At 40.5% G+C, this 12,135-nt stretch overlaps 2 protein-coding genes across 6 annotated transcripts in view; one reads left to right on the top strand and one right to left on the bottom strand.

The window, feature by feature from the left end:
• Positions 1 to 447: 447 nt before the first annotated feature.
• On the bottom strand, positions 448 to 5,541 carry Cetn2 (centrin 2). Its single transcript, XM_031363813.1, has 5 exons — positions 5,436 to 5,541; positions 3,388 to 3,546; positions 2,976 to 3,104; positions 1,566 to 1,703; positions 448 to 1,196 (listed from the first exon to the last, which is right to left on the bottom strand). The coding sequence occupies exons 1-5, from the start codon at positions 5,436 to 5,438 to the stop codon at positions 1,107 to 1,109; spliced, it is 519 nt and encodes a 172-aa protein (XP_031219673.1). The 5' UTR covers positions 5,439 to 5,541; the 3' UTR covers positions 448 to 1,106.
• Positions 5,542 to 5,656: 115 nt separating this feature from the next.
• Positions 5,657 to 12,135, top strand: part of Nsdhl (NAD(P) dependent steroid dehydrogenase-like) — a 28,772-nt gene continuing 22,293 nt past the window's right edge. The window contains exons 1-4 of one of the 5 annotated variants that reach the window (XM_031363782.1): positions 5,695 to 5,824; positions 7,152 to 7,256; positions 8,301 to 8,337; positions 8,982 to 9,090. The gene's annotated coding sequence lies outside the window, so the exon portion shown is untranslated. Of the gene's footprint in view, positions 5,825 to 7,151; positions 7,257 to 8,300; positions 8,338 to 8,981; positions 9,091 to 12,135 lie in introns of all 5 variants that reach the window. The other 4 variants (XM_031363790.1, XM_031363776.1, XM_031363768.1 and 1 more) reach the window with 4 other exon arrangements.

Here is a 12,135-nt window from a genome sequence, read left to right on the forward strand (position 1 = left end):
CAGCATGCCTAAAAGTCATGGCAACCCTCTTGCCTCATCCACTTGGATTACAAGCTTGATCACCTGCCTGGCTCTTATTGTTGGTTTTGTGTGTATATGTGTATGTATGTAGGTATGTTTGCATGTATGTATTCATTGTTCATTTTCCATTTCCCTTCAGCTTTTCTTGTTCCCACCCTCACCCTGGATTAGATTTTAATGCCTGTGGGCTTCTCTCATAGGCAATTCTGTGCAGGCCCAGAGGACACTTGTACAGTGAGATACTATAAAACAAATAATCTCACAAGATTACCAGAATATTACCTACTGCCCATGCCTCTCCATTTTCTCCAAGCAGGAATTACATATAAGGCTCTATAGGTTTAGAGCATAAGGAAATTCTACTAGCTGTAAAAATCCACAAGTTCTGAAAGCAAAAAAAAAAAACTATTTATGGCAGAAAAGTTACAAAGAATTATTACCTTTTTTTATCCATAGGCCGATGACAAATTTTATATATGTACCAGGCTGCCCTCAACACATACCAGGCTGCCCTCAACACAGTTGTTTACAAGGTGAACTCACAGTTAAAGCTAAAAATACTCATCCTTTAAAGAATGAGAGCTTAAATTAAGAAATGTTTTATTTTTTTAAAGACAAAACAAATGCATTAACACACATCCAAATGCCATAGCAAGCACTCATTGGGTTTTATAAAAGAGATAACTGCACCGTGGTGTCAAATAAAAACTAAAACCATTTTAAGAACAACCACTGCTTATGATGACATGGATACATGGACAACTAAGAAGCCCCTGCATGTTTTCAGCTGTGTGAATATGCATGATCAAGGTGAAGTAAGGGGAGGTGGAGTGGCCACAGTGACACTCTCAGACCCTTTTCCCCACTCCATGTGCTCTCGTTCTGCCCTGTTGACTTAGTCAACAGGTAAATATACAAAGAACTTAATATCAAAGAACACTTCCAAAAGTCAAAAATAGATTCAAGGTCATGGCTAAAGTTACCCCAGAGGTTAGGGGAGGGAGGCTCTCAAAAGCCATATTTCACAAAATGCCAGGCACTAAATCTAGTCACATGTGCTTGCAGTAGAAAAAGAAACACTGATCTTAATAGAGGCTGGTCTTCTTCATGATGCGCAGGAACTCTTGCTCATTGACCTCACCATCTCCATCTCTATCAGCTTCATCAATCATTTCCTGCATGGAGGTAAGGGTTCATCTTAGATTAAGTCACAAACTAAACTGAAAAGTGATTAGATAAGAAACTTCAAATAATGCTATGAGAAAGATGACTATGGTCTGTCCATTTAATATGAGTAAGCCCCTTTCTATGAAAGTTACTTGAAAATCAAATCTCAATTATTGTCATATGCATCCATTGAAAAGAAGCTGGAAAGTCACCCTGACCAGAAACCCAAAAGAGGGGACTTCAATCGTACATGTGTATTTTAGATACAGGGTCCATGGGTATGAAATTATCACCAAAGGTATGAGGGATACTAGCTTTCCTTCAAAGAAGGAAAATAGAGAAAATAGAACCCTGGAAAGCCATAGCCCTCTTCTCACCTGCAGTTCCTCATCTGTCAGGTTCTCACCCAGCTCCTTGGCCACACGCTTAAGATTCTTGAATGATATTTTCCCAGTCTCATCGTCATCAAACAACTTGAAAGCTTTCAGGATTTCTTCTTTAGTGTCTTTCTCAGACTGGAGTAGGACACAAAAGTAATAGTTACTCATATCCAGTCACTCTGCTACTCCCTGGTCATCCTTTTGTCTCCAAAAACCTGACTTGAGCAATGTTAGGAAGACAGGTCCTCTGATTCATGGTGGCATGTATTCCCTTTCTACTTCCTATCCCATCATCTATTTCATAATCAAATTAGAACTTAGTAGGAAGAGATGTCTGTATTTGGAAAAGCCAAGAAGTCCTGAAAAATAGACTTGAGGACTTGTTATGGGGCGGGGCAAAGTATCATGTGGCAAGGACAGGCTTCTGGTGTAGCTGAACAGTCATATACTGTTTTCACAGGTAGAAGACAAGAGCCTCTGGAGTAAACTGGGGCTTATCTTTCTAACGCCTAACACTGGATCTTGCCAAGTATCCACACTGTCCCTCCTGTGCTTTGTCTTGTACAGAACTCTGCCCAGTTCTAATCCCAAGAAGGGAGTTGTAGGAAAACTATCTTCTTGGATTAATTCCCTGGCCTTGGCCTACATTATCATATGATCCTGGTGATAGCTGCCATGATATATGTCCTGGCCACAGGCAAACAAGTATGGTCCATTGTAAAAAAGAAAACAAACTTAGTAAAGTTAATATAAACTCAGGGGTTACATAGGAAATATAATTGTATGTAAAATACTGTACAAAACAAACAGATACTAGATTCATTTTTAAAATATAGAAGCAGTGAGTAGAATTTTAATCAGGGAATTGCTTACGGTTAATAGAAGACAGATATACTGATAAAGGCAGAGGAAGAGAGAGGTATTTTTCACAATGGCCTTCAAAGAATTACTGGGGCCCTGAGTACTACAACAGAAGAGTAAAATTTCTGAAAGCATTCAAATCTCAAATATTTCAGGAAGGTTCTTGTCAGGAGGTACAATTGGAGAGAGCCCCTAGGAAGAACAATCTAGGAACCAATCTTGAGTGTGAACCATTTGTCTGAAAATGTCAAATTGATACCTGATTTATTGTATGCTAATCTAACTTTTAATAATAATAAATTAAAAAACAAAAATGACTAGCATTTGAAAATCTCTGTGTCAAAAGGGTTTTACTGCTTGTGATTATCATGTGAACACATGAAACAAGATAATGATATTACCTTAAAGAAAGCCAAATGAAATTTAGGTATCCTCTCAATTAAACATACAATCTTCTCCCATGTGAATAAAGTTCTTTTTATGTCTAGATTCTCATGTTTATACCATTATGGATAGAAAGTATGCTAATTATCTTAGCTAACTTACCATTTTCTGAGTCATCACTGTCAAAAAGTCACTGAAGTTCATTTTTCCTGTTCCTTCTTTATCAATTTCACTTATCATTTTCTTGATTTCTTCTTTCTTGGGTTCAAAGCCCAGAGCCCTCATTGCCACCTACAATGAAAACAGAATAGATACATGATGTAGAAACAAAAATGACTGTTGAGGATCTTAACCTAACACCTGATAAAATGATGAAAATGATTAGGGAACAAAGTAATGCTGATTTAATTGATATTTGCAATCAACTTTATCAATTAGATCATTGTTTCAGGTAAAATATTCACAGGGTACCCTTTTTGGTTACTTTTTACAGGAAGAAAGGTGAAGAAAGGTGACAGGGAAAAGGCAAACAATAAGGAAACACAAGGTAACAAAGCAAGGATGTACAGCTTGCCTTTAGTTCTTTGATGTCTATAGTTCCAGTTCCATCAGCATCAAAGAGATCAAAAGCTTCCCGGATTTCCTGTTTCTGTTCTTCAGTAAGTTCAGGCTTAGGGCTCATCCTTTTTCTCTGGGCACTGGATGCCATGTTTGTCTTTTTAAAATTAGAGGCCTTTACACATTATACAAATCCAAAAACACAGATTATAAGCCATAGTCCTTGTTTTATAGCTCTAAACATACATATCTTTTTTTCATTTAGTCGCCATCATTTGTAGTGTACTTATGTCATTACATAAACTTTCATGCCAGTGAGATATCTTGCTGCCAAGCTTGATTACCTAAGTGGGAACCAGGACCCCAGGCTTCAGTTTTCCTTATCAAACATGAAAAGGGAAACGATACTGACATGGTAAAAGGAGAGAACCAACTCTTCCAAATTATTCCCTGACCTCCACACTCAGGCTTCTCCTCCAAGGAATAATACATGTAAAAACTAAAATAAAATAAACCCCAACTCTAAACTACAAATAACACAAACCTCTGTGAAGAAAAAACTTTCTCTCAACTTAAAACGATTTTAATTTATATATGTCAGTTTTGACTAAGTTGTAAAAAAGAAAATTGGCAATAACATGGTTATTTTCTAATGTAGCTGTAAATTTGTGTTAATGTGATGTCTCATATGACTAAATCCAACTATATTTCATTGAGGAGCCACCAAATAGAAGGGAGCTTTTGTTTAAAAGTATATTACCATTTTCCTCCTTGTTCTTATATAGATCAGCATAGAGCAAGTGAATATATGAATATGAATTTCTAGTGTTAACATAGCCTTCATGAGAGGATAGAACTCTGACCTCTACTATGTTAAAGTTTATACTACAGAAAGTTCATGCAATTGTATCATTAATTGACGTGTCACTTCAGAAAAATTTTAAATATAAAGAAGCAGCATCAAAAGCTCTTTGAATGACAGTATCATTTATGCCTAAAAGTTAAACATGCTTGAATTTTCTTCTTTTCCAAAATTAGTAAACAGCAAATGTGAGAGTGTATCTGTCTGTAAGGAACAAACTTATCACTTTATTATGAATAGACTGTCACAAATTCATATGCATATCAATTAGAACGACCAGGTATGGCTTCAGTTTTCATTATCAAAGATGGAAAGGGAAACGATATCTGTTCTAATGCCACTGCTAACTCAGACAGCTGGATAATTAATGAAAAAACAGTTTATACCAACCAATTTTAAAGATCTGCCTAATAAATTGGTAGATAACAAGGTCTGCTGGAAAGAACAATTAATCCTTCCATGAACTTCTGCTTTCTTTTTTTCCTTTTTAACTATTGATTTTAGAAGCCAGGAAATCTCTTATTCTTCATTCTGAAAGAAAACTAGCTGAGAAACCAATTACAGATATAGATAATCAATTGTACATGATTTCGGTAATTTCAGTTCTAGAAAAGTACTTAAAACATCTACTTGTGGTGCCGGTTCCCATGAACTCTGCTCCTCCAATTAATCCTGCCTAAATTCGGCTAAAGGTAAACTTACTAAGATAAATATTATGCCAGTGCAAAGTGATAAAAATCAATCCATTTTTGCACCTGCGTGCTTCCACTGCGACGCTCACAGCATCTCCTGAAAGCCTGAACGCATTTGCGACCATCAGAACACAGTAATAAGCCTCTTAGCACCATGCATAAACTTTAACTGAGTGGCCGCGGCCAGGAGGCCTGAGTTTGACTGAGGCGGGAGTCTAAGGGAAGCAACAGAATGGTTACCCTGCTGTTCCCAGAAAGCTAGCTGAGGTCCAGAGGCGGTTTGTTGGGGGTGGCTGAAGGTGACTGGGGTGGGGAGTGGGTAGTAGGAAAGCTCAGCCGAGGCAAGCAGCCGGCAGCTGTACTTTCTCTCCTACCCTTCCGGCACACAGCTCCAAGGAAGAAGTAGTGCGTCAACGCCAAGAACCGTGCAAAAAAGGTTGCAAGGCTGCACCGAGGCCTAGGAAATGACCGGGGACGCTGCGTGGGGTCCACCGAATCCCCAGCACTTACCATCACCGAACGGACTCTGCCACCACAGGTTGTTAAGGCAACAGCGTACTCGCAGCCTCGGCGGCGTTCCCACTGTTCCGCGCGCGCGCGCGCGCAGCTCGCTTCCCATTGGTTTAGGAACGAAGAGGTGGGGCTAACCTGGCAAAGCTCGCCCAAGGGCAAGAGGGCGGTGCGTCGGCAGCCAAAGACTAGCCTCATTGGACAAAATCGTGCTGTGAGTGTCAATTGGCTGCGCCTGAGCCAAGCTAAACCAATCAACACTATGAAGGAAGCTCTGCTGATCATGGGCTTATTTCTATCAGTAGAAAAGGGTGGAGGGTGTCCAGCTTGAGTTCTCTGGTTGCCGGTTGCTTGCAAGCTGAAGTCGATCGTTTAAGTCTCTAAACCGGGTAAGAGTTGCGGACTTGCCCTTGGAGGCTGCTGCGTGTGGGTGACCGAGCCTGGAGGAAGTGCGAGGGAATGGGTGGGATATTCTAAAACCCAGTTGGGGAACACAGGACATCTGAGGGGCCAGCAAAGATATGACCTAATGGTTTGGAGGGGTGACTGTGCCTGGGGAAGCAGAGACCTCGAAAGTGAAGTGGGCATGCCGAGTATTGTGTCAGTGGTTCATAGGGCTGGGGCTTAGAAACCCAATCCACGTGAGGCTTTATCTTTGACATTAGAGTCACTTTAGCACTCAGGGGGATGAGATGGGGAGTTTTGGATCTTGAAAACTCATCAAAATCTGTCCTGTTAGATGTGCAGACACTCAAGTCATATGGGAAGGAGCATTCCTGAATGAGACTCCCTTGAAAGCAAAGCCACAGGAGTTTTGGAAGTATGGAGTGTAGAGAGAATTAAAGGGCAAAGTGCACAAGGGGGTGGGGTTACCTGGAGCTGTGCCAGAAGTAATGAAAGTCCAGGCTCAAACACAGATTCTATGTTCTATGTCCCTCAAAGCATAAAAAATCAATTTAGGGACATTAAGGGCACAACATCAGTCTCTCAATCTGAGAAAGGCCTGAGACTTAACAGCTCCCCATAATATAGGACTTTTGCCCCCTTTCCGTTAAGCCATGAACCAGATTCAAAACTTTTATGTCCTGTTTGACTCCTTTGTTCCCTGCAGCAACAATCCCCCATATCCAGCCTCTGAGTTCTTACAGTTCTGTCCTCGGAGTGTTTTCTGTTCTTTCTGTTCCCCCTCAGCCCTTCCTCAGCAGTATGAGCTGGAGTTCTCACCATAGTCTGCAAAGACTGCCATGAAACTCCTCCTTCTCCCATCATACCCATACTGTTCTCTCCTCTGGCTCACTCCCAGCCAGGACACTATTTTTGTGGCTGATATACTCCTGCATTGACCTTACCCAGCCCCATGAACTTTTTAAAATTTTATAATATTTTGATTAATTCTTTAAGATAATTTCACAGATAGACATAATTTTTTGGCCATCACTGTTTTGAGGTAGGGTCTCACTATGTAATTCTGGCTGACCTGGCACGTGCTATGTAAACCAGGATGCCATCAAACTTCACAGAGATCCATCTGCCGCTGCCTCCTGAGTGCTTAGATTAAAGCCTAGTATTGGTCTTCAGCTATTGTCACCTTCTCTCTAGAGGTTACTGTAATCACTCTCTTTACTTTGTACCCAGGCCCTTCATATTGCTCAGTATTTTTGTAGTAGTACTTGTCACCTCCTGAGCCACTTTTTTCTTCTTTGTTGCCTCCACTAGAAGGTAGGCACATGAGGACAGGAATCTTATTTGTGCCCGCCAGTACCTGGAAAAAGAAAGACTACATGTTAGGTGTTCAGTGAGCCTTAGCCTATCAGGTAATCTGTAAGTATCCCTTAATTTTCCATAATTCATCCCTCTGCCATCATATGCTTATGCTCCACCAGATTAATTTTAAAATGAACATCTCTGGTTACGTCAGTCCCCTTGGGTTTAGAAAGTAAAGTCCACTAAGGCCTGCTGCCCAGTTTCATCCCTACTAACCTTGACTTCATGTCCCTCCATAGTCTTTGCGAAAATGATTCAAAAGTCTCTGTCTTGAAGGCTTAGTACCCACGCATGATGTTATTGGAAGGTAGTGGAACTTGCACAGAATGGGATATACTAGGAGGCTGCTAGGTCACACAGGCCATGCCTTTGAAAGTGGATTGTCTCTATGATGTACTCCCATGGGCCCAAAACAATGTGGACTAAACTTCCAAAACCATAAGCTGACATAAACCTTGCATCTTTTAACATGATTGAATAGATGTTTTATTCTGGTAATGAGAAGACTGATTGACTACTCTGCTTCCCATTCGGTCTTTGGGGTGGCAGCCCAGCAGGGTAGAAAGGACAAACAAATTTCTTCCTGGGTTATGTGCTAATTCTGTGACCCTAGCCAAGTTCTTTGACCTGAGCATAATTTTGCTTTGTTCTTATGTAGATGCAACTTATCACAGTTACTAGGACATGTTCTTCCCACTCTTAGATGTGATCTATCTTTTAAGACTCTCACATGCTCTCTTTAATTCACTCTTCCTAGGGCCTTAGCATTCAAGTTTTCAAATAATTTCATGTGACTAATCATCCTACATTAGTTTTCCATGTGCTTGGCCTCCTTAGGATGCAAACACAGCTCTATCATTGTTTGAACAATAGAAGCTAGGCTTGGGCTTGGTAAGGGGCTCCTGAGTGGCCCACAGCAAATTCAAAAGTAAGTAGATATGAAAAAGTGAGAGAGATGTGGCATCTCAGGACTGTGAAAAGACAGAGTCCAGTTGGATGGCCCCAGGGAAATAATGGCTCACCTGTGACCTCAGAAAACACTTTCACCCTGTGCCATGTCTTTGAATTCTGCAGGGACAGGTCTTACTTTGTTTTTTACAGGATCCCTGCTTTGCAATATTTACTCGGTATCCATTGGGTAAGTAAGTGCCAGCTTCATGGGAGTCCTTCTCTTTCTCAGGCCATGTCTCATATAGGGTGCTAAGCCTGAGGTGAGTGGTAATGAGACAAAACTCAGGGACCCATATCAGGATTCCTAACTCCTCTGATTGGCTTGTCTGAGAAGTGTATTTTGTCCTTGGAGTCTGTATTTCTTACACAGAACAGCACAATCTACCCTCAGATAAGGAACTCAAGGTAGTCACAGTCTAGCATCACACCCTCCCTGTTCCTTTACAGCTCACACTCCTACTCAGAAAATGAGGGGCACTTTCATCTTTGTGGGATTTGAAACACATTATCCTTTCTTTTTGTCTTCAGCAATCAGTGGTCACAAACAGTCTCTACCTTCTTGTATTTTTCCCATTGTATGATGTAGCAGTACATCTTGGCTTTTAATGGATTTAAAGTCCATTTATAATGGTCAAAGTAAGACCATTATAAATGAAACAGACTTGAGGCTTCTGGCATGGCAGTCATCACAGCCCACTAGTCCCCTAGGACTTTGCTCTTTGAGGTCTACTTTTCACTAGTTCAGAGCAATTCTGTTTTTCTCTGTAAGTGTGTGATATGTACCCGAAAATGCAACATTTTGATCATTTTTGCACTCTCTTCCTACTGTAGGGCAACTGACACCAACTCTGCTCCGATATTTTCATTCTGCAAAACTGAAAGTCTGCATTAGCAGCCCTTCCTCATCCCACCACTGACAAGTACTACCAGAAACCTTGTGGTAATGGAATCACACAGTGCTTATTCTTTTGTGCCTGGCTCATTTCATTCAGCATGATATCCTCAGAGTATATTCAGTTTGTTACATATATCAGAATTTTGTTCTTCTTTATGTCTCTTTATGTCTTATAATATCCTTCTGTATGGTTTAAATGGACCACATTTTATCAGCTCATGCATCAGTGGAAATTTAGGATATTTTTACCTTTTGGCTACAGTGAACAATGCTCTGTGAAGACAGATATAGGAAAGTCCAGGTCCTTGCATGCAATTTAGGAGGTTTATACTCTCAAATGAAAGTGCTGGATCACATGGTAATTCTGCTTAATTCTGTAAGAAACTGCCGAATTTCCACAATGAATAAACTATTTTCTATTACCATCAGCCTCACATAAGTATTCCAATTTCTCCATGACCTTACTAACACTTATTTTGTTTTCTGACTTCTGGTAGTAGTTCTTCTAATGGGTGTGAGATGGTCTTATTGAGATTTTGATTGGCGTTTCTCTAGTGATTAGTAATGTTTAGTCAACTTCATGTGCTTGCCTGCTTGCTGTTTGTTAAGTGTTCATGCAGAGCCATTCCTGCTATGCATTTGAACCTGAGTATATAATGTCCACACAGCAGATAGGTGTATAATTTGAGATAGTATAGGTTTAATTTTGACAAGAGGGCAGTGTGATCATCATTTGAGCATTGCAACTGTACTAGGGTGGGCATGTTACTTTTGCTTCCTAACTCCTCCTCTGACAAATGGGAAAGGATATATGCTTCTCGCTTTGACTAGTAGTAGGGGTGGGGATTGGCAACTACACTCTGTGTTTCTAGACTACACAAAATTCATCTTGCATTCACCCGCTCAGTCTTTGTAACCTGACCACAGACAGCATGGAGGATAAGCGGGTTTCTTTTGTTTTGTTTTGTTTTGTTTTGTTTTTGAAATCCTTACACAACCTCCTTCAAGCTAGCCCAATTTGGGCCCATATTTCTTCCTACATCTTATATGAAACTTTGAGTACTGGAATGATTATATTTTCTGCATTTTACTTAAGAACCAGGTGAAATATGTTACAGTTGTGTAGCTTGGTGTTTTTGTGAGACTCCTAACAGTGGGAATAGGAGCTGTCTCTGACTCTGTTGTCTGTCTCTGGGACCCTTTCCCCTAACTGGACTACCTTGTCCATCCTTAATAGGAGATGCGCCTGTTTGTACCACAACTTGATATGCCATGACTGGTTGATATCTATGGGAGGTCTGCTCTTTTCTGAAGAGAAATGGAGGAAGAGTAGATGGGGGAAGAGGATGAAGGGAAGTGGAGGGAGGGGAGGGACTTGGCAGAGAGAAGAGGGGGGAAACTATGGTCAGATGTAAAAATAAATAAAATAAACAGCTTTAAAAAAAACTAAGTAGAACACCTTAGGATAAATTATGCTTTATCAAGAATGGTGTAAGAAGGGATCAAAGCCAGAGCATTGGGCATGTTAAGCATCCTGTATCAAGTGTACATAGCATGGCCTCAGGTAAGCTGGATTTCAGAAGTGGACCATTGGGAGGTATGATAAAAACTGCTTTTAACAGGGTGTTTAATGGGTATTTGGCACTATGCTCTAAGGGCTTTGTCTTTAATTCTTACTGTAATCTTATAAATGAAAAAACAGGTTCAGTTCCTTTTAATGACTCTCAAGAGAGCTTCCCATTCAGAGGTAGAACTGAGATTTGAACCTAGATTCAGGCTCTGGGTTCATTAGTTTATAGCTTTGAAGAGTGAAGGGATATGTGCTTTGGCAGTATAGGTGAGCAGAGTATCCTCCAGGGATGGACTTGATTAGTAAGCTTGCGTTTATCTCCTAGATCTGTGTCACGCCTGACCATACACAGCATGACTTAAAACAACAGGGCTCCAAACCTGTAGGAAACATTCCCTCCCTAAAGCTATGGTGGGATCCCACAAGCAGGCAGATGGAGACCATCACAGCCCCAGATATACAACATAGACCCCTGCTAGAGAGATTAATAATGGTGTTGACAGGGTTGCAAGCTAGACAGAAGAATCACCTTGCCTCCACTGATGCATCTGCCTTCTCATTTGCTTATGCTCCCTTGAGGATCTTTAAAAAAATGTGCAAAGTGAGCAGTAGGCATTTGTGATTTATAGCACACCAGCTTAAGAACAAAATCATCTGCTCAGTGAAGCTTCTAGATAGGTGTCGCTAGGTACATGAGGAAGAACAGTAAAGACTCAGCATGTATAAATACTTGATGCAGCCCTGAGACCAGCAGACCCATGAGTGCCTGCTCTATACTAGGCCCTGTCTTACATGCCTAGAATTCAGCAGCAAGCAAGCCAGATCAGACTGTTAGCAAGACTGGTACAAGGTGCCCTGATCCTTGTTCTCTAGCAACTTCTATCCTGCTAGATGCAAAGCCATCTGAGTCACTGCTACCTAGGTTTGAAGTGAGTAGATGTCAGTTGCAAGTGTTCAGGGCAATGAGCAATAAAGTATAAAGACAGGGATGGAGTAGGCGTGGAGCTGCAGGTTAACTATCCATATTCATTAGATGTATGGACAGAGACTCAGAAAAAGGCAAGTTCTAAAATATACTGAACTAGTGTGTTGGGTATTTTTCTTATTACTGCGAGAAAATACCTGAAGAAAAGCAACCTATGGAAGGCAGGAGTTTAGTGTAGTATCAGAAAATCTCTCCATAGGTGACCCATCAAACATTGAGGATTGTATTATCTGTTTCAAGGATGTTTGGGCCATTGATATGCCCACAGAAAATCAATACACTCATCAAATCAAGTCTCATAGAGACATATGATGGTACCCATTGTTTGAAAGGGTCACTCTGTAGAAATTGGATCACAGCCATCATAAGAACCAGTCAGTAGTGAGTGTCTGACAGTTCTTTCCCCAGTGACATACTTTGCATCTTCTTTCATGGGTAGGCTCTTTAATTTCTGGTACAGTTTTCCATTTTTATAAATACTACATCAGAAATACATATATATATATATATATAAAATAATTCATTTTTTAAATTT

Source organism: Mastomys coucha, chromosome X, assembly GCF_008632895.1.
Source record: "Mastomys coucha isolate ucsf_1 chromosome X, UCSF_Mcou_1, whole genome shotgun sequence".
Lineage (NCBI taxonomy): Eukaryota > Metazoa > Chordata > Mammalia > Rodentia > Muridae > Mastomys > Mastomys coucha.